At 40.4% G+C, this 23,742-nt stretch overlaps 1 protein-coding gene across 4 annotated transcripts in view; it reads right to left on the bottom strand.

The window, feature by feature from the left end:
• KCNK2 (potassium two pore domain channel subfamily K member 2) overlaps nucleotides 1-23,742 on the bottom strand; it is a 237,172-nt gene that overhangs the window by 20,061 nt on the left and 193,369 nt on the right. For all 4 annotated transcript variants that reach the window (XM_049868569.1, XM_049868570.1, XM_049868568.1 and 1 more), the window contains exon 6: nucleotides 21,846-21,985. In XM_049868569.1, coding sequence (XP_049724526.1) covers nucleotides 21,846-21,985 — 140 coding nt within the window. The remainder of the gene's footprint in view (nucleotides 1-21,845; nucleotides 21,986-23,742) is intronic.

The raw sequence follows: 23,742 nt of genomic DNA, 5'->3' as shown, positions 1-23,742 counted from the left end.
CACAGGGTTTTCCATGACTGACTTTTTGGAAGTAGATCACCAGCTCTTTCTTCTAGGCACCTCTGGGTGGACTCGAACTGTGAACCTTTCAGTTAGCAGCTGAACTTGTTAAGCGTTTGCACCACTTGGGTAATGCGTGGGGTTGCCATGAGTTAGAACTGACCAGATAGCAACTGGTTAACTGATGTTACATCAAGTGCTAGAGGAGGAGGAATAACCAGGAAGGAGAGAAAAGGCAGTGGAGAAGCAAGGATCAGGCCAAATGCCTCTCTGGGTACCTTGCTGGGATTATCTTTTGTTATTGATTTGATATCGACTGAAGTCTGGGAAGTAAACTCGACTTCATTGTCTCTGACATTAAACCAATGCTTAGAGAGGGTGAAGTGAGATGGAACCTTTCCCTAGGTCTGATTTTAACATCTTTGGGCACCATAGCAAAGTTCTCACTAGCCTTCTTGTCTTCCTTTTGTTCAGATATAAAAGTTCGTTGCTTGTAACTTTTGAGTAATAGAAGGTGGGAACTTCCAGAGGGGGAAAAAAAGGAGAAAAGACGAAAGAACTAACCAATTTCTTTTTGTCTAGTTTACAAAGCTCTTCAAACTGCTAGTTTGCCTAAGTGTAAAATCCATACCTATATTGCTTCATGAGACAAAATACCTGAGAACCTTAGTAAACACAAAAATATGATGCTATTCATAGACCCTAAGTGTGGACAAATGGAAAATATTTGTAACTGTGACCAGTTTCAAAAAGGCAATGATACAGGAATATGAAACCTAAAATTGTCTCTGGATGTATTTATGCAAAGACCCCATACATAGACAACAGGAGTTAAATGGGTTAAAAACAGAATGTCAAATTATCAACTTCTAGCACTTCAACATCTCCCAAGAACTTTTTGAAAGACACTTTCATTAAGTGCTTTCAACTTACAGAACCTACACTTGATAATAGGAGCTTAGAGTCTGTTTAGCATAGTAAGGAATCTAGAGGCAATTTCAAATTTAAATTTCTAATACTTTTTCTGTTTATTTGAAGGAAGTACTATTTTATGAAATTCAGGTTTAGCTTATTTCCATTTTAAAATAATTATCATTTCTAATAACTCTGTTGTTAGGTGCCATCGAGTCAGTTCCGACTCACAGTGACCCGATGTACAATACAATGAAATACTGCCTGGTTCTGTGCCATCCTCACAATCATTGCGATGTTTGAGCCCATTATTGCAGCCACTGTGTCAGTCCATCTCACTGAGGGTAATAATCCCATAGCTTACAATGCTTGTAAAATAGGAGGAAGTTTTTTGTAAGACTTAATCTACTTATTTAAAATTAGAAGAGTGTGCTAACTTGGCAATTTTTCATCAGGCTTCCTTCAAAAAACGATGAATGATGGTCTCCTTTTCCCACCACAAAAAGAAAAACAAAACCTGCCTGAACCTCCCGGGCTTTCCCACTGGTGAAATGCAAGATAACAAAATCTTTACCTATCTGGGATGTAAAACCACATAAAATTTTTCATTTTTCATAGCCTCTACACAGCACAATAAAAAAAAAAAAAACTTTTATTCCAATCAGGCACAACCACCCCCAAACTTCCCCCCGCCCCCAAAAAAAGAAGCACACAGATTTTATTTTACATGTAGTCATTAATGGAGCACGAAGATAAAACATCTAGGTTAGCATTTAAGTGCCATGCTTCCCAAGGCTCTTCTCCTACGTAAAACTGTTGTAGGAGAGGGAATGGAAGTACTCCTTTCCCAAAGCCACTATGCAGAACCCCTAAGTGGATCCAACAGAATCTCAGACACACCATCTCCAAAAAGAACCTTCCTGCTAAGTTCCAAAGGAGAAGAAATATGTTCTTTTTGAAATTAACTGTTTTTGAAGGCACGCTGACTTTTTGCATATATGTATTCCCAATACCTGGTAAGATGTCTGACACACCACAGGCAACCAACGCATGCTTGATGAACAAATAAATAAATGAGTTTTCTTGGAAAGGGAAGCCATTTGTGCTCTGGGTTGGCAAACATCTTTTGTGTGGCATAATAGTCCCCAGTTTGCAGATCAGAAACTCTTTGCAGCTAAATCCTTGTTTCTCCCATACTCAGCCTTACACTACACTGCCTTTTGGTGAATTCACACTTATGACAAAGTCTGCAGTCCATGTGGCTTCAATTGCAAAGCAAGTCTTAGCCTGCTCTGCTGATCTATGTCCTTGCTGCCCTGCTTGTTCATTCAGAATTATGAATCGATCACACACAGTAGTCTCTAAACTGAGCTTGTATTTAGCCAAAGTCTGTCTAACAGGTTCTGAAAGCATAGTACAAACCAAACCAAAACCACACCCATTGCTGTTGAGTTGATTCTGACTCATAGCAACCTTACAGACAGAAGAGAACTGCCCCACAGGGTTCCCAAGGCTCTAATTTTTACGGAAGCAGGCTGCCAGATCTTTCTCCCGTGGAAGAGCTGGTGGGTTCAAACCACCAACCGTTTCATTAGCAACCAAGTGCTTTAACTACCGCGCCACAGGGCTCCTAGAAGTGACACAAATAGGAGTAAAGTTGGGAATACACACACATACACACACACACACGAATATGTACAACATGAACATATACAGAGATGGCACAAAATTCACTCAATAATGGACTTAGCTTCTCAGTGATGTGCATCACAAAAATTGAAGAAGCCACCAACACATCACAATCTTTGGCATTCGTGAAAAATCTCATGAAAAATATCACCATATTTATACCCATAGTCTCCAATTGTGGAGATGGATTCCTTTGTATGGTAAGATTTGCCAATAAGCTTGCTTTTCTTCATAGCTTTTTTTTTTTTTTTTTTTAGGTCAATAGTCCACACAAAACATTTTGCTCGGAAGATACTTAAGTCCTTTTTGATGTACAGAGGTTATGAAAACAGAAGAACCAGAGTGGTTATGAAGTGTATGTAGCAGGGATAAACAGATACAAGATGAAAAAAATAAACATTTCAGTGATTGTAAGCCCCCTGATATTCTGAATGGGAACTAGAGTTTATCTCTACAGTAATACCTCCTGCATTAGGAAAGCGACTACTTTGGCAAGTATTTCTGTTTGTTTAACCACAGGCATACAAGTCAAGTGCCTATTCATCGTTCCTGGGGACACCTGTACCTGAGGAAGTAACTGAAGTGTACTGCTTCAGATTTATATATCTAATGTCACGTTAAATAATTTAAAAGGTTATCTCCACTGGGGAGAGAGTATATATGTATAGTCTCCGGGTGATGAAACCAGTTAACACACTTGGCTGCTAACCAAAAGGCTGGAGGATCAAGTACACCCAGAGGCACCTCAGAAGAAAGGACTGGTGATCTACTTCTGAAAAATCAGCCATTGAAAACCCTGTGGAGCACAGTTCTGCTCAGACACATGGGGGGTTGCCAGGAGTCGGAATCGATTCGATGGCAACTGGTCAGTTACTGGTTATACGTTTACGCTATTGTCGTGTGCTGTTGAGTTGATTTCGACTCATTAAAAAACAAAACAAGACAAAAACAAACTCACTCCCATGGAGTAAATTCTGACTCATAGCGACCTTACAGGACAGAGTAAAACTTCCCCACGGGGTTTCCAACGCTGTAGATTTTTGTGGACGCAGGCTGCCACATCTTTCTCCTGCAGAGAAGCTGGTAGGTTCGAACCACCAACCTCTAGGTCAGCAGCTGAGTACTTTAGCCACTGCATCACCAGGGATCCTTTCTGACTTACAGGGACCCTATATCAGAGTAGAACTGCGCTATAGGGTTTCCTAGGTCATAATATTTACAGGGGCAGATCACCAGGTCTTTTCTCCCACAGATCGGCTAGTGGGTTCGAACTGCCAACCTTTCAGTAAGCAGCCAAGCCACCAGGACTCCTTATACATTCATAGATGTTATTATTATATCAGCTGGTCTTGTGCTGGTTTGTTCTCTGCACTCGAGACAGGGAAGGCACAATAGAATAAACTCACCCGGAATGATCAAAAAAAACCCAAACTCACTGCTGCCGAGTTGATTCTGACTCTTAGCGACCCTACAGGACAGAGGAGAACTGCCCCACGGGTTTCCAAGGCTGTAAGTCTTTACAGAAGCAGACTGCCGCATCTTTCTGCAGGAAGCCGCTGGTGGGTTTGGACCGCAGACCTTTTGGTCAGCAGCTGAACACTTTAACCACTGTGCTACTGGGGCTCCATCAGAGATGGAACAGAACAAGGGGATACCGCATGGTTTAAAGTCAGGAAAGGTGTGCATCGAGGTTGTATTCTTTCACCGTACCTATTCAGTCTATATGCCGAACAAGTAATCGGAGAAGCTGGACTATATGAAGAAGAATGGGGCATCAGAATTGGAAGAAGACTCATTAATAACCTGTGATATGCAGATGACACAACCTTGCTTGCTGAAAGTGAAGAGGATTTGATGAAGATCAGAGACTACAGCCTTCAGTATGGATTACACCTGAACATAAAGAAAGTAAAAATCCTCACAACTGGATCAATAAGCAACATCATGATAAATGGAGAAAAGATTCAGGTTGTCAAGCATTTCATTTTACTTGGATCCACAATCAACCGCCACAGAAGCAGCAGTCAAGAAATCAAAAGGCATGTTGCATTGGGCAAATTGGCTTCAAAAGACCTCTTTAAAGTATTGGAAAGCAAAGATGTCACCTTGAGGACTAAAGTGCACCCGACCCAAGCCATGGTGTTTTTAATAGCCTCATATGCATGAGAAAGCTGGACAATGAACAAGGAAGACCAAAAAAGAAGTGGTGCCTTTGAATTGTGGTGTTGGCAAAGAACCCTGAATATACCATGGACTGCCAAAAGAATGAACAAATCTGTCTTGGAAGAAGTACAACCAGAATGCTCCTTAGAAGCAAGGATGGCGAAACTACCTGTCACATACTTTGGAGATGTTATCAGGAGGGATCAGTCCCTGGAGAAGTAGAGGGCCAATGAAAAAGAAGAAGACCTTAAATAAGATGGACTGACACAGTGGCTGCAACAAAGGGCTCAAGTGTAACAATGATCGCGAGGATGGTGCAGGACTGCGCAGTGTTTCATTCTGTTGTATAAAGGATTGCTATGACTGGGAATGGACTTAATGGCGCCTAACAACAACAACAAATCCTTAGAATGTTAGGTTGAAACATATGGAACTGTGATTTTTTAAGTTCAGAAATAGTTTAATATAAATTATTTCATAAAATTAAACCTAAAAATCTCAAAATAATATTATATATAAGGATATCCTGCTCTTTTACATTTGTAATTACTTTGGTATTATGCATTGGTTTTATGAAACCTAAGTTCAGTTTAGGATTCCTTCCTACAGGAAGTCTAAAAATAAACAGATTCAATATCATTGGGCCTAATCCTGAATGAGTGTATAGAATCAGAGACACAGATACAGTGAGGCCTGGAGCAGAAACTACCCTTTTATAGGAACATGAATATCTAGTCTCCATGGAATTTAAAGCCAGCCCACTTACCATTTCCTAAAACAAAGCAGGTTGTTCTATTTTACTTCAACTTTTACCCCGATGCTTCTAACAAAACCCTGGTTATAAGCTGCCCTGGAGTCTGCTCCCAACTCCTGGCTACCGCATGACAACAGAACTAAATACTTCCCAGTCTTGCTTCAGCCTCATGATCGGTTGTAGATTGGGCCATTGTGATTCTTAGGGTTTCCACTGACTACTGTTCAGAAGTAGATCACGAGACCTTCCTTCCTAGTCCACCTTAGTCTGGAAGCTCCGCTGAAACCTGTTCAGCGTCATGGCAACACACAAGGGTCCACTGACAGACCAGCGGTGGCTGCGCAGGAGGTGTGCCGGGCGGGACTCAGGGTCTCCTGCACGGAAGGCAAGAATTCTCCCACCGCCTCCCTGGCAAAACCACTAGAAAACCCTAAATAAGGCAAGTGCGGACGATAGACCTCAGGCTGTCAGGGGTTTGGAAACTAATATGCAACTCACCCAACGTGAGCATGGCACAGAAAGTTTAAATCTCCCAGATTATTATTATCTTTATCCTTTTATTTAAATTAAACCAACAATGTTTACGGTGCCTGTAATGGGTTGAATTCTGTCCCCCCCCCAAAATATGTATCAACTTGGTTAGGCCATGTGTGGTTGTCCCCCATTTTCTGATTTTTCTATGTCCTCTAAATCATAATCTCTGCTGTGGTTAAAGAGGATTAGTGTGGGACGTAACACCCTTCTTGCTCAGGCCACGTCCCCCTTTATCTTACAAGAGATAAAGGAAAGGGAAGCTAGCAGAGAGTTGGGGATGTCACACCACCAAGCAAGATGCACCAGGAGGAGAGCATGTGCTTTGGGCCCGGGGTTCCTGTGCAGAGAAGCTTCTAGTCCAGGGGAAGGTTGACCACAAGGACCTTCCTCCACAGCCGGCAGCGAGAGAAAGCCTTCCCCTGGAGCTGACGCCCCGAATTTGGACTTCTAGCTTAGTAGACTGTGAGAAAATACACTTCTCTTTGTTAGAGCCAGCCACTTATGGTATTTCTGTTATAGCAGCACTAAGACTAAGACTATAACAGCCTAAGATAGTGCCTTACTGACTTAGCATAGAAGAGATTGTAAAATAGAACAAACAGTCCCTTTATCCGAGTAGCTTAAAGCACGTGGCTCCTGCTGCATGTCCACAAGTCGGCCAGGAGCCTCTGTTCCTATACTTATTCAGGGATCCCGGCTGACACAGCACCCATGATTTATGGTCCACATGCCAGAGCAAGGAAGCTCGGAAGGGGCTTACAGTCGCAGCTGAACCCTCTACCTGTTCTGCCCACATCAGTTCTGCCCACACGCATTGGCCAGAGCTGTTCAGGTGACTCGCTAGTCACAGGGAGCAGAGGAAGAGTCATCCTAACAGGTGTCTGGGTGCGGAGAAAAACGAAAATATGTCACGAATAGCACTGATGATGACCGTATTTTCTGGAGGAAGAACAAGGGTTCTTCCTTGTTCTGAAATGAGAGAGTACACACACACACACATACACACACACACACCATTAATTGGAACCCATTCTTTTGCTTTAAATCAAGTTTGGGGCAGGAAGGGCTAAATTCACTTGCTACAATTAGGGTGCCACGCACCGATCACTAAACAGATCACCGTGTTTTGTTGCAAAAGTTGATCTCTGAAGGGTCAGACACTACACAGTACCAGGGAAGCCAGCACAACCTGTACAAGGCAAGTTCGTAGCTCCATAGACATCCAAACTCCCTGAGGGACCGAACTGCTGGGCTGACATAGTTTATAAAGAAAATGTTCTAGGTTCTACTTTGGTGAGTAGCGTCTGGGGCCTTAAAAGCCTATGAGCAGCCATCTAGAATATTCCACTGGTCTCATCCCTTTGGGAGTAAGGAATAATGAAGAAAACTAAAGATACAAGGGAAAGATTAGTCCAAAACACTAATAGACCACATCTACCACGGCCTCCACCAGACTGAGTCCAGTATAATTAGATGGTGCCTGGCTACCACCACTGACTACTCTGACAGGGATCACAATAGAGGGTCCTGGACAGAGCTGGAGAAAAATGGAGAGCAAAATTCTAACTCAAGAAGAAATAGCAGACATGCTGACCTGACAGAGACTGGAGAAACCCTGAGAGTATGGCCAGGCACTCTTTCAGCTCAGTAATGAGGTCACTCCTGAGGTTCACCCTTCAGCCAAAGACTGAACAGGCCCCTTGAACAAAACAAGACTAAAGGGGTGCACCAGCCCTGGGGCAGAGACTGGAAGGCAGGGGGAACAGGAAAGCTGGTAATAGCGAACCTAGGGCTGAGAAGGGGAGACTGTTGACATGTCGTGGGGTTGTTAACCAATGTCATACAACAATGTGGGTACTAACTGTTTGATGAAAAAGTAGTTTGTTCTGTAAACTTTCACCTAAAGCACAATAATAATAATAATAATAAAAGATGGGGAAAAAAGTTGATCAAATCTCTAATTAAATTTCAAAGTATCCCCTGTACTCTAACCCTAACAGGCCACGTATGAACCAATATTTATTTGGAAAGGGCCATATATAATGAGGAATTAAAAACAAATTCATTTTGTTGGTCCATCTTTGAAAACACACTCGCTTTTGTTCTCAGCAAACACAGGTTTGATTTTTTGTATGTGAAATGTGATTGATTTTAGCTTCGAATATGGGCAAGCACAATACTTTGCTTTGACGGAGGAAGTCCAAAAACCAATTCTGAAAGCAGAGTTCACGGTGGCCACTTTTCCTAACACAAATCCTCAGAACAAAAGGACAGTCTTAAAACAGGCAGCCTTAAAACAAAAAGACAGGCACCATTATAGCTCGATGCACTAAACCCCGTAATGTGCTCTCTAGCTAAGGAAGACAAAATTGCTTGTGGAGTGCCGTGAGGCCAAAAACTAGTGACTTATTTTCCTGTTATGTCCAAATGAACAGAAAAAATTACCCTGAATTTCCATTATCAGATGACAGTCTGGAAATGCTTGAAGCACAAAGAAGTTACAATTTATAAATAGTGAGGGTTAACCTAAAATAAACAAAAAGCAAGCAAAGGGATCTTCCTGCATGATTTTTCCTTTTTTCAGGTAACAACTGAGCTACTGCCTCTCAGTTTAATAAAAGGAGACTCCAAAAGAATTCTAGCAGAAAACTGGAAAATCTGTTGCTCAAATTCAAGAAAAGAATGAAGATAATAGTGATCGATGAGCAGATTTAAGAAACATTTATGTAGGAGCTAGCTTTTGAGTTCATAGAACACAATACATACTGGAAATTCCTATACCAGTTTTTTCCTCCCTCTTGCTATTCTATAGGGTCCTATGAGTCAAAATCAACTTGACGGCAGCAGGTTCGGGTTCAGCTATTCTATAAGGTCCTGAGTGATGCAAATGGTTTGCCCTCAACTACTGACCTAAGGTTGGTGATCTGAACCCACCCAGGCGCACCACTGAAGAAAGGCCTGGCAGTCTGCTTCTGAAAAGATTATACCTAAGGAAATCCCATGGAGCAATTCTACTGTGTAACACATGGAGTCACCGTGAGTCAGAATCGACTCAAGAGCAGTGGATTTGGTTTTTTATTTGGTAACTATTCTGATTTTCTTGTTTTGTGAGTAAATTCTAGCAATATGCAAATACACATACCCTTGATATTTTCTTGTTTACCCTTTGTGTTTACTTATTATTTCAACCAGGTAAGATATTTGGACATGTAAGTATTCATGGCATTTTAAGCTTTATACAGAACATGGATGATATATAGAAGCTCGTCTTAGAGCTTTACGTGATTATTTCACTTAGGGTGACAACTTGATACCAATTTTGTTGGAAACTCACGAGGAAAAGAACTAGGATTCAGCAGGCCTTTTAGCATAACTCTATGCCTGGAATCATCACAGGCACCTCACGACGAGGGTGCTGTGACCTTCACTTTACAAGAAAGTGGAGACTTGGAGAGATTCGTTATCTTGATGAAGTTTTCAGAGCCACTGAATATTTGAGATAGAATCAAATCTCAGTTTTATGTGACTCCAAAGCCCACACATTTTTTTAGAAGTCATACAAATTTTTTCTATTCATTTAAAAGAACATGGAAACTTTCAGTTTCCAGATTTCACTTATCTGTACTATAACAGTCAGTGAAAAAGCTAAGTTCACAAAGCCCTTTTCTGTTGCTGGGTAGTAACAGATGGGTCTGATTCGGGAACTTATTTTTAATATGTCGAAATTGCCCACGTATGAGAGGAAAAGGTGGTAGTGACCGTGGTGGTAGAGAAGGAAGGGGAGGAGATATAATTAGGGGTCCTGGATCTACAGAAATTACTGTCCATAAAATTCATTTATGAATTAGACACATTCTGTCTCGTGACAGTCACTGTTGCCAGAAAGCATAATTTAGTTCTTACACTGTTATTCTTTTATTTTTCTTCCCCTTTCCAAAGGCCTGTTGAAAACACAGATAACGTGGGGAGCTGATGCTGGGCTGTAAAGAGAAGGGATTTTCTCCTTGGATATCACTTGGTAAAGCCAACTATGGACCAGCAGATGAGTTCCAAAGTCTGATTTCTCTGATCTTCTGCCCACAGTATAGTGAGGGACACTCTGCCATAAGGTAGAAGAGATGGACTCTTTATCTTTTCCCAATGTTTAATAGCCCATCATGACACTGCATATCTCTATTTTAGTTACTCCTTAGCCTAAGAGGAGTCATATGCATTAAAATGGGAACCCGAGAAGTCTTAAGATCACTGTATACCCACAGTCCAAATTCAAGTAGTAATTTATAATTACTTCAGTAACTCAACAAAAGTATAAGAAAATCAATACAAAAAAAAAATTGTACTAAAGAGTACCATACCCCTATTATGTTAGAAATTAAAATAACTACAAAGTCTGATAACAGTCTGAAGAAAGAGAGAAAGAAAGAGGGAAGAGAAAGGAAGGGAATGGAATGGAAGGGAAGGTAACAAAAAGGAAGGGAGAGGAAGGAAAGAGAAAGGAAGGGGAGGGAAGGGGATGGGAGGGAGAAAGGAAGAGCAGAGGGACGGATGGAAGAAAGTGGAGAAAAAACAGAAGAGAATTGATCTGTAACAAAGACTAAGTGGTTTATTGTAAAAAACTACTCCTTTTTTCCCATCCCTAGAAGAAGAAAAGTAAAAGCAAACAATTACAAAGATTATTAAGGGAACCTATCACCCATGGAATACTCTCTATAAAGACATCGGCCTTAAACTACCACAGACGAAGGCTGACTCTTTAGCCAGTAGCCAGAGCCCATAGTAAAGATCAGAAAATGCTGTGGAATGAACGAACGTTTGATTTAGTAATGAATTGTTTGTTTAAATAATCTCCTAGCCGGTCTCCATGCTTTTCTCCTTTTTCTCCAGTCCTGTCCCTTCCCTGCCACTCTAACATCATCATTCCACAGCTCATGCCCACCCCACCGCCATCTATAGTGTAGGGAAACCCCAAATCTGCAATCTCACGTTTAAGGCTCTCCACAATCCTACAAACCCATGTACACAGCTTAGTTTTCAGTATGCCTCTGCAAAAATCCTCTTTGCCAGTCTATGGATTAAATTCTGCCCCCCTTCCAGTACTCTGTGCTTTCGTACTTCTCTGCTTTTGACAAGCTGTTCTACTGACACAGAACATCACCCCTCCATCCCAACCCCCTACCTTTTAAAATTTTACTTATTTCTTTTGCAAAGACTTTTCTGACCCCTTAGCTTATGAATTATTTGCACCTCCTCCTAGCACCTCTGGCAATTAATATTTAAGCAATTTTAAGATGGACAGAGTACGTGACAGCTCTCCATCTTTTCTTTGGAAAGGAAAGCAGGTATGTAATTCAACTCTCCCTCTCTCTGCCCTCCCTTTCCCTCTTCCCATCTCCCATTCTGTCTCTCTATACATTTATATGTGTACATATATGTATATAGGTACATGGATATCTACCTGTATATACATACATGGATATCTACATGTATACAGGTACATGGATATCTATACGTGTACACGTACATGGATAGCTACATGTATACAGGTACCTGGATATCTACATGTATACACATACATGGATATCTGCATGTATATACCTACATGGATATCTATATGTACATATATACATGGTTATCTACATGTATATATGAACATGGATATCTACATTCATATACGTACATGTATATCTATATGTATATACATACATGGCTATCTACATGTATACACACATATATGATATCAACATGTATATATGTACATGGATATAGATATGTGTATATATATATATTTAAACATATATCTATACACTCAACATATATACACGTGTGTGCACTCATTCACACAAATTTGTGTGTATTTACTGCATATGTATCCCCAAAAATACCTGCCTAGTAATCGGGGCTGCTGCTACTTTGCTCAACACCAAAGAACACAGTTCATGTAGTTTTCCATTAGTTGTGCTCCATAAACCAAACCAAACCCATTGCTGTCAAGTCAATTCTGACTCATAGCGACCCTACAGGACAGAGTGGAACAGCCCCACAGGGTTTCCCAGGAGCAGCTAGTGCATTTGAACTGCTGACCTTTTGGTTAGCAGCCAATCGCTTAAGCACTGTGCCACCAGAGCCCCAGTTATGCTCCAGAGGCTCCCATTTTCATAAAATACAATGTGAATGCCGTCCTTTGGGATTGCACTTGATGTCCCCAAAGAACAATCCTAGTATATACCTACTGTGTGGTACCATTCCAGGAGGCGATATTTACAATGTTTTCTGTAGGAGTGGCACCCCTGGAGCACAACCTCACAGGGAAATATAGTCACTTAATTTGTCTATTTTATGTTATTGGGTCAGCCTTTTATTAGGGTCTTTTTCTTCACTTTTTTTTATCATCTTTAACCAATCTGATCCATCACTTTAATTATCCTCTCTCCAAACCCTCAACTCCATTGTCCTTCCTCTAGACCCAGCCATGAATCAATTTGTTGGCATTATTTGCTGAATAGGAGAGCTAGCAGCACAGTGGTTAAGTGACAGGCTGCTAACTAAAAGGTCAGAAGTTTGAACCCACCAGCCACGCCCTGCAGAAGGAAGATGTGACTGTCTGTTCTACTCTGTCCTACAGGGTTGCTATGAGTTGGAATCAACAAGATGGCAACTTTTGTTTCCTTTTTTGCTAAATGGTCCTTTATAATATCTACATTCAGCCTTTGAAATTAAGGTGCTACTCAGGGTTCCGTTTTTAGCTCTATTGTTTACTTACTCAACAAATCTTCATTAGGTGAATTCATCTGTACTGACAACTTTCCTCACCGTTTACGTAATCGTGATGCCCCAAAGTCTCTCTCCATCTTCCATCCTTCCTACGTTCCATGCTTGTATACCCAATAATCTAGATGTGAGTTTACCACCTACATGTCCAACAGGCCCACAGATCACATGTCCAAAATGAAACGATCTCGTTCCTGCCACCTAGTCAAAATCTCTTGTTTTCCTGTGTTCCTTAATCCCATCCAAAGCTCAAATCATGGATGTCTTGCTCCCTTTCCTTTCCTTTACTACCCACAGCTGATGGAATGCCAAATCCTATCCATTCTCTCTCGCAAATACTTCTGAAGCCCATACTTTCACCTCTAGCCCACTGTCATCATAGGGCCTTCATTCTACATTACCTGGAATCCTGCAATAATTTCTCATAGCTGATTCCCCTGCACCCAGTTTTGCTTGCTTCTAATCCACCTTCGCCATGTCACTCTACTTACTTAAAATTCTTCAATAGTTCCCTAAGCTTTTCAGAATAAAGTCCAAACTATTTCAAATGGCATATGGAACTCTTCATATTAAAAGCACTTTTCCCATAAAAAATAATGATAAAGTACTGCAATATCTCCAGGGCCCAGGCTGTACTGCTCTTTACTTGTCCATGTATAGTCAAGGTCAGAAGTCCTGATGCCTTAACAGTTAAGCACACAAGTACCAACTGAAAGGTTGGTGGTTCAAATCCACCCAGTGGCTCCATGGGAGAAAGAGCTGGTGGTTTGCTCCTGTAAAGATTAACCAAAACCAAAACCAAACTCTTTGCCATCGAGTCAATGCCAACTCATAGCAACCTAATAGGCCAGAGTAGAACTGCCCCATAGGGTTTCCAAGGAGCACCTGGGGGATTTGAACTGCTGAACTTTTGGTAAGCAGCCATAGCTCTTAACCACTATGTCACCAGGGTTTCCCTATACAGATTAAAGCCTAGAAAGCCCTGTGGGGCAGTTCTATTCTGTCACATGCAGCCGCTATGAGTTGAAAACTGAGTCAACATTACCAAAAACAACAACATGGTCAAGGTAAAGTCTTCAAGTCACAGCTCTTTCACTGAAGGGAGGCATTGCCACCCGAGTGAGGTTGGGAGGAGACCAAATGCTGCCACTGGTGGCCAGCAGAAGAAAACTGTGTCCTTCGATATTCTCAGGTCCCTTCACAATGCCGGGGCCAAATATAAGTTCCAGGGATAGTCTTTCAAAGGGTCTTGGTATCAGAACTTCCCAATCAAAGTGCATTTTCTTGATACGGTACAATGCCAGCTTACTGAAGTAAGCTTCACTACATGCATTAACATCCCCAGAGTTGAAAGAAACAACAGTGGGAAAGAAGCTTTGCTTGGCCTCCACTCACGGTGGCCAGCTACACTGGCATGTGACGGTGGGGACTGCAGCAATGTTTATCTGCCACCGGGGACAGGGACATTCCAAATGTTGTCAATGAGACCGTGGGGTCTTTTAGATGCAAGAACTGTAAAGAGTAAGAAACTAAATTCCACCTGTGTGTAACGGGGGACATACTATTCTGTTTGTTTACCAAGTAGGCATGGATTTCACCTTCTGAATTTGGGGTCACTTCTTATTTTTACTGCACCAGCCTCAGAAATGAGTATTGTCATGTTATGCATAATATGTAAATAATCTTTATTTTCTAAATGAAAACATCATCTCCTCAAGACAGAATATATAGAAAAAATGTTTTTCATTGAAAAAGTAGTCACACCACTCCTTACTGCTAGACACGTGTCTGCTCTCTTTCAGTTTACAAAAACCATGAAACAAATAAAACACTACCACAGAAAATCTTACGTCTCCAGGGAAAAATTACTGAGTTCATTATTGTCTTCCTTGAGGAATGCAGATCAACTGAAATTATACATGGTACTTCTGAAACAGTACAGTGTTGTTTCCACGAACGATTCCCTCTTCAAATATTTCAGAGGGATGAGCTATACCAAGATGTTTTATTTCAGCACGTTCATGAAAAACAATCTATTTTACCTTACTTCCAAACATAATATTTCCATTCAAATTATTCTTCATTGGAACCAGAATATGCTTTAACATAAAAAAACAGGAAGGACATAAGGCCACATATGATCACATCTATATGTTCATATTGTCTGATATAGTGTTGGAAGATGAGCCCCCCAGGTTGGAAGGCACTCAAAAGATAACAGGGAAAGAGCTGCCTTCTCAAAGTAGAGTCGATATTAATGAATTGGATGGAGTCAAGCTTTCAGGACCTTCGTTTGCTGATGTGGCATGACTCAAAATGAGAAGAAACAGATTGCAAACATCCATTAATAATCAGAACCTGGAATGTACAAAATTCGAATCTAGGAAAATTAGAAATCGTCAAAAATGAAATGGAACACATAAACATCGATATTCTAGGCATTAGTGAGCTGAAATGGACTGGTATTGGCCATTTTGAATTGGACAATCATATAGTCTACTATGCTGGGAATGACAAGTTGAAGAGGAATGGTGTTGCACTCATCGTCAAAACATTTCAACATGTATCCTGAAGTACAACGCTGTCAGTGATAGGATAATATCCATAAACCTACAAGGAAGACCAGTTAATATGATTAGTACTCAAATTTACCCACCAATCATTAAGGCCAAAGATTAGACACCGAAGATTTTTATCAGCTGCTGCACTCTGAAATTGACTGAACATGCAATCAGGATGCATCGATAATTACTGGTGATTGGAATGCGAAAGTTGGAAACAACCAAGAAGGATCAGCAGTTGGAAAATATGGCTTTGGTAACAGAAAAAATGCTGCAGATTGAATGATAGAATTTTGCACCACCAACAACTTCTTCATTGCAAATACCTTTTCTCACCAATATAAATGGCGACTATACGCATGGACCTCACAAGATGGAACATACAGGAATCAAATTGACTACATCTGTGAAAAAGCTCAATATCATTAGTCAGAACAAGGCCAAGGGCCGACTGTGGAACAGACCATCAATTGCTCCTATGCGAGTTCAAGCTGAAACTGAAGAAAATCAGGGCAAGTCCACAAGAGCCAAAATATGACTTTCAGTATATCCCACCTGAATTTAGAGACCATCTCAAGAATGGATTTGATGCGCTGAACACTAATGACCAAAGACCAGACAAGTAGTGGAATGACATCAAGGACATCATACATAAAGAAAGCAAGAGGTCATTGAAAAGACAGGAAAGAAACAAAAGACCAAGACGGATGTCAGAGCAGACTCTGAAACTTGCTCTCCAATGTCGAGCAGCTAAAGCAAAAGGAAGAAACGATGAAGTAAAAGAACTGAACAGAAGATTTCAAAGGGCAGCGCAAGAAGATTAAGTATCATAATGACACGTGTAAAGAGCTGGAGATGGAAAACCAAAAGGGAAGAACACGCTCGGTGCTTCTCAAGCTGAAAGAACTGAAGAAAAAATTCAAGCCTTGAGTTGCAATAGTGAAGGATTTTATGGGGAATATATTAAATGACACAGGAAGTATCAAAAGAAGATGGAAGGAATACACAGAGTCATTATACCAAAAAGACTTAGTTGACATTCAACCACTTCAAGAGGTAGCATATGATCAGGAACTGATGGTACTGACGGAAAAGTCCAAGCTGCACTGAAGGCATTGGCGAAAAACAAGGCTCCAGGAATTGATGGAATATCAATTGAGATGTTTCAACAAATGGATGCAGTGCTCAAGCATTCACTCGTCTATGCCAAGAAATATGGAAGACAGCTTCCTGGCCAACTGACTGGAAGAGATCCATATTTATGCCTATTCCCAAAAAAGGTGATTCAACTGAAAGCAGAAATTATTGAACAATATCGTTAATATCACACTCAAGCAAAATTTTGCTGAAGATCATTCAAAAAAGGCTGCAGCAGTATATCGACAGGGAACTGCCAGAAATTCAAGCTGGTTTCAGAAGAGGACGTGGAACCAGGGATATCATTGCTGATGTCAGATGGATCCTGGCTGAAAGCAGAGAATACCAGAAGGATGTTTACCTGTGTTTTATTGGCTATGCAAAGGCATTCGACTGTGTGGATTGTAACAAACTATGGATAACACTGCAAAGAATGGGAATTCCAGAACACTTAATTGTGCTCATGAGGAATCTTTACATAGATCAAGAGGCAGTTGTTTGGACAGAACAAGGGGATACTGATTGGTTTAAAGTCAGGAAAGGTGTGCGTCAGGGTTGTATTCTTTCGCCATACCTATTCAATCTGTATGCTGAGCAAATAATTCGAGAAGCTGGACTATATGAAGAAGAATGGGGCATCAGGATTGGAGGAAGACTCATTAACAACCTGTGTTATGCAGATGACACAACCTTGCTTGCTGAAAGTGAAGAGGACTTGAAGCACTTACTATTGAAGATCAAAGACCACAGCCCTCAGTATGGATTGCACCTCAACATAAAGAAAAGAAAAATCCTCACAACTGGACCAATGAGCAACATCATGATAAATGGAGAAAAGATTGAAGTTGTCAAGGATTTCATTTTACTTGGATCCACAGTCAACAGCCATGGAAGCAGCAGTCAAGAAATCAAAAGATGCATTTCATTGGGCAAATCTGCTGCAAAGGACCTCTTTAAAGTGTCGAAAAGCAATGATGTCACCTTGATGACTAAGGTGTGCCTGACCCAAGCCATGGTATTTTCAATTGCATCACATGCATGTGAAAGCTTGACAATGAATAAGGAAGAAGGAAGAAAGAAGAACTGATGCCTTTAAATTGTGGTGTTGGAGACGAACACTGCATATACCATGGGCTGCCAAAAGAACAAATCTGTCTCAGAAGAAGTACAACCAGAATGCTCCTTAGAAGCAAGGATGGCGAGACTGCGTCTTACATACTTTGGACATGTTGTCAGGAGGGATCAGTCCCTCAAGAAGGACCTCACGCTTGGTAAAGTAGAGGGTCAGCAGAAAAGAGGATGACCCTCGATGAGGGGGACTGACACAGTGGCTGCAACAATGGGCTCAAGCATAACAACCATGGTAAGGATGGTGCAGGACCAGGCAGTGTTTTGTTGTGTTGTGCATAGGGTCGCTATGAGTTGGATCAACTCGACAGCACCTAACAACAACAACAACATGAATTCATACTTGAACAACATGGTTTAAGAAGATTTGTTTTTGAAAAATAGTATAAGACTTGGATTTAGTAACAGCCGAAATCTCCCCATTGAGGGAAAGCATGTGTTCTAGTATTATCATTTAGAAATTTGAAGCTATATTTTATTTTGCAGTTTTTGATACTCAGTACTAGTTATGGAAACCCTGGTGGCGTAGTGGTTAAGTGCTACGGCTGCTAACCAAGAGGTCGGCAATTTGAATCCACCAGGTGCTCCTTGGAAACTCTATTGGGTAGTTCTGCTCTGTCCTATAGGGTCTCTATGAGTCGGAATCGACTCAACGACACTGGGTTTTGTTTTTTTTTTGGGGGGGGGGTGGTACTAGTTACATTTTTGAACAGCAAGGATTCTCAGTTGTAAAAAATAGTTAGCATTTTCAATCATTTAAAATGAAAACTAGAAATAATCTCTTTGCTTCTGAACTCTGAGTTTTTAAAACTTGGAATATCTGGATTAGTTATGGTACAGAAGGGTAAGGAATACGAATTATACAGTCACCCACCATTGGTTAATCTAAAGAAGATGACAACTAGAATATATTTAGTCGGTTTTTGTCTAATTATAGCCTTCGGTGAGTTACTTCAAAACCAAAATGATCTAATAGCCTTTCTTCTACTGCTATACAAATTTTGGAAACCCTGGTAGCATAATGAATGGTTAAGAGCTACAGCTGCTATCCAAAAGGGCAGCAATTCGAATCTACCAGGCACTGCTCGGAAACTCTGTGGGGCAGTTCTACTCTGCCCTGTAAGGTCGCTATGAGTTGGAGCTGACTAGATGGCAACGGTTTGGGTTTTTGTACAAATTTTGGCAGTACTTCTTTTGTAAAAACTTGGCCCTGGTACTATGTAGATAAACTATAAATTACTGTTCCCTTTCTTCATATTCTTTTTTGAATTTGTGACCCCATGTTGTTATTTCCCTAAATTGCATTGTAAATCAGAAAACACAGGTCTGCTCAAGCTGACAGTCACATTTCAATGGGCTCAACCGTTCGGAGCAGCTGCGGCTCCAGTGGGTTTATATAAATCTTTGTTCACAGAATCGTGAGTATGTCAATTTCCTACACACAGTCACTAGACAGTATGTGTCATCCAAAATACTATGTAGAAGCCAAAAAACTCGTGGTGGAAAAAAAAAGTTTATCACTTTTCAGTGCTTAATTAGCACAAAAACAGTAACGCATTTCATGCTTTTGGTTGGGAGTCATCAAGATCACCCGTGAGTAGGCACCTGAGCTGGTTTTTCGTATTAAATGAGTCAGTTAACGTAGAAATTTAAATTTATTTGAAAAAATTGGTGATTAATCTGGAAATAACGTGCCAATGCGTTGTATCAGCTAGTCCTATCACAAAAAGTTCTGGCTCTTAATAATAAAGATGTTTACACTTTAATTTTTTATACCAATTTCCTAAAGAGAGAAAACTGTCCCATGCTCTCTGTGGGCCTTAGTGACCCACATTAAAGTCTTACTACGATCCACATTGAAATGGTCGTGTGTGTGTGTCCACATATGTATCTTATATTTAATATACATATGCGTTTGTGTGTGTATGAAAAGGAGCCCTGGTGGCGCAGTGGTTAACCACTCTGTTGCTAATGGAAAGGTCGGCAACTGGAACCCACCAGCCACTCAGCGGGAGAAACGTGTGGCACTCTGTTCCCATAAAGATTTACAGCCCTGGAAACCCTATGGGGCAGTTCTACTCTGTCCTGTAGGGTTGCTATGAGTTGGAATCTACTCCGCAGCTACCGGTTTGGTTTTGGCTTGATGTGTGTGTGTATATCTGTACACACACACACACACACACACACACACACACACACACATATATATACATATAAAGTTTTACAAAACAATAATTTTCTTAAATATATGAGATATATTCTGTTACATTTTATTTTATATAAGAAATAAATGCTTGTGTTTTTTTTTTTTTTAATTTGTTTATGGTTCAGTGTTCGAGCTTTTACTTTTAACTATGTTACCCAAAATGTTTCCTAGCCACTGTGTCCTTTTTTCTCTTAGCATCCAAGGTGGTTTAAATAATAGCCCTGCACCCTCAACAGTGTCTCCACGTTCTGGCCTCCGGAACCTGTGGATATAATCTCATTAAGAAGAACAGGTCTTTGTGATGTGACTGACTTAATGACTTCTAGCTGAGATCATCCTAGATTATCCAAGTAGCCCCAGGATGACAAATGTCCTTATTAGAGACATGGAGAGGGGAGACAGGGATAAGATGAGAAAACTACGGGAAGATGGAGGCAAATACTAGAGTTATGAAGTCACAAGCCAAGGAATGCCTGGAGCCACGGGAAGTTGGAAGAGGAGGCAGGGTTCTCCCCTAGAGCCTCTGGAGGGGGTGTACCTTGCTGACCCCTTGATTCCAAATTTCTGGCCTCTAGAACCGTGAGAGAATGCGTTTCTACCATTTTAAATAACCAAGTTCGTGGTAATGTGTTATGGAAGCCCTAGGAAAGGAATATAGCATTTCAAGATCCTTAAAGGTGTACATGAGGTTGGAATAACGGTAATTCACAGACACACACAAAAGGAGCCTGAGATTCAGGTGAAAGAGCTGAAGACCTGTTCAAAGCAAAGTGTTTCACAATATTTAAACTAGAATCTTAAAGCATATTATATTGCTGATTTGTTTATAATAAAAATATTTTGGTTCTACTGTGCAACTAAGATGCAGATTAATGTGTACAGATTCAACAGGTGAATTCCCAATTGAGAACTACGGTAGCTGTGAAGGGAAGCGTTGGATAACTTACGCTCTTCCTAGTTATCATAGGTACCTCAGATGGTGATAAAAAATTATATGACCTGAAGAGTTCAAATAAAACTAAAAAAAAAATCAATATTTGCTTGTAGAGAGAAATTTAAATTTGATCATTTCCTGTCTTATTTCACTTGGGTATATGCTCATCGTTGCAATCAAATATTTTAACACTAGTATCTCCTGGCCACGAACAGCAGAAAATGAAATGGCAGGAATATTTAAAGGGAGACCGTGGGGCAATATAGCAGCAGGTTTCAGAGATATGTTCTTCTCTGAGACAATTAGTAAAGTAAGGTAAAATCCAGAAGGAAAAAACAAAGGAATTTATAATAAAACACTACTCTATCACACTCAAATTAATAATTCTTCTGGACCTGTAGTTATGAAATGAAAATTTAATTTTCAAACTATGAAAATTAAAAATGAAGATTAATTTTCAAAAGGTCCATAATTTAATGTACCAAATTCTAGCGTTCATGTCTACATCTGTTAAGTTGAAGGACATCTCTGTGAAAAAGCTAAAATCTGTACACTGGGAAATTAGCCACAATGCATACACAGAACATGTATGTGTGTGCTTACGTATGTGTATATGCAGTTATACATACATGAGACATGAGACATATGTAAAATGGAAATAAGTGGATATAAAAAAACAAAGTGAATATAGTAAGCAAAAAACAATAGTAGGACATCCTTTATATGATGCTACTGATATCGTGATACAAATGTTTTCTATTATATTTTTCTTTACAGAATAAAATTCGCTTTGTACTCTTGACAAAAAAAAAATGGGAAAAACTGAAGAAAATATTTTAATTTGATCCTTTTTAGTTACAAATAATCTTCAGGATTACCACAGCCTCCGGCACATAAAAGCTGCTTAGTAAATATTTGTTAAGTGAATGAATTTATAACTCATTATCTTCCCATAGCCTCATAGGGCAAATTCATAGCCAAAGGTAAATATGAGTGGTTAAAAATAACCGTTACTGAATTATCTGAATAGAAGTGTTTCTGAACCTTCTTAATGCTCACCTCTTCCTTCGTCTTTTTGGATATCACTCGGAGCCAGTCACCAATCATGCTCAGAACAGCAGCAAAGTAGGCAAGCCCGACAAGGATCCAAAACCACACCACCGGCTTGTAGAAGTCTAGATATTCAATATCTGATCCACCTGTAAGGAAAAGAAAAAGTAAAATAACTTCACATTTATAAAAGTAGACAATATAGGTATTTGCTAAAATTATCAACGGAATATTGACTTGCAGAACACAGAAATCTAATATTCTCGTTAACCGATCCATGTTATTTTCTTCATAGAGAATTCCTGCCTTTCCACTCACGTAATTGGTTTCCTGGTTTTCAAGAAACAGTTAAATAAGTTCTTCTTAATAAAGCTTTTCTTTATTTCCTCAGGTGACAGTGATTTTTCCTCACTGTGTGTCTTTTTCATTTATTTTAATCTGTTTCAATACTCTGGTACATTAACTATTCCACCTGTACCAGTCTTTTTTTCTGCCTCTATTTTAACAGGCAGAAGGTAGAGACTACACCTTTTAGGTATGCATTTAACTTGCTATATTCACCTTACTGTCAAAAATACATCGCAACCAATCGATTCCATGCCAAACTGAACAGAAAGTGGGCAACCCTAGATCCAGTTCCTATTTTAAAGGTATCAATGTAAAGAATTGATAACAAGTGCCAGAGATTATGTCTCGATTAGTCTAACTCAGAACAAAGAGTAATTTACAGATGACACTGCCATTGTTCTCTGATTTCGCAGAAAAATTCCCATGTTTGTCATAAGTTAAAATTCTTAGCTTCAAGAAAAAAAATTCACAAAAAAGCTCTTTTTCTTTATTCCCTGAGTTACGTCTCCACCTATTTGGTACAGTAAGTACACCAATGAGGATCTGTATACATTCCAATACAACCTATATCCTGCACATATTTATGGGGCACTTACTAAGTCCCAGGGCACTGGTGGCGCAGTGGTTAAGAGCTCAGCTGCTAACCAAAAGGTCGGCAATTTGAATCCATCAGTTGCTCCTTGGAAACTCTATGGGGCAGTTCTACTCTATCCTATAGTGTCGCTATTGAGTCCCTCTCTTAAGAAATTCAAAATGTAGCCTGAAAGACCCCCTTGCGTAGACAATGAACCATAATGGGGTACTGCATTGTTCGGGTTCCATCTAGCTGACCCTGCTCACTGCGCTGATTGTGGATAACAGGCCAGGGAAACTAAGATCGCTCCCTTCTGATGCCAACGTGTGTGGTGGATGACAAATCTCACTCCACAGACCAACTGAATCCTTTGGAAATCTCAGCTTCCCTTTTCAGTTCAGACCCTAGCTGAATTAGCTAAGAAATTATTGGGTCAAGTTAGGACAAGAATGGAAAGAAGACATTTCAGAGGCAGAATCATCAGGGATTGAAGCCCAAACAGTTGGTGTGATAAGTGTAAGAAAGAGCTCTATGGTGGCCACAGACCCTCGTCTGGGAGATGATGCCAATAACTGAAGAGGGTACTCAGAAGAAGAACAGTGACTAAGAAAAAGTAGTTCAAAGCGAGACACGACAGTTTTGAAGTGCCTCAGATAAGAAGAGGTGGAGATCCCAGCAGGATCCTGAAACACAGAGCTAACAACAAGGCAGAGCAGGAGATGAAGGTTTCACAGTCAACAGCGTACAGATGGTAGGACTCAGACAGGAGTCATGGCATCACTCAGTTCACAAAAATTCAATCCATGTGTTCAGACTAGCCGTTAGTAAGTAACGCAAAACAAAAAGTAGCAAGTATGTATTAAAACTCAAACATAAAATTTTGAGTGTAACCTTATCCAGTCCAGTTGCTACGGAGTCAATTCCAACTCATGGCGTCCCCACATATGTCAAAGTAGAACTGTGCTCCATCGGGTTTTCAGGGGC

Source organism: Elephas maximus, chromosome 24 (assembly GCF_024166365.1).
Source record: "Elephas maximus indicus isolate mEleMax1 chromosome 24, mEleMax1 primary haplotype, whole genome shotgun sequence".
NCBI lineage: Eukaryota > Metazoa > Chordata > Mammalia > Proboscidea > Elephantidae > Elephas > Elephas maximus.
This window is presented reverse-complemented; position numbering and strand designations above follow the sequence as displayed.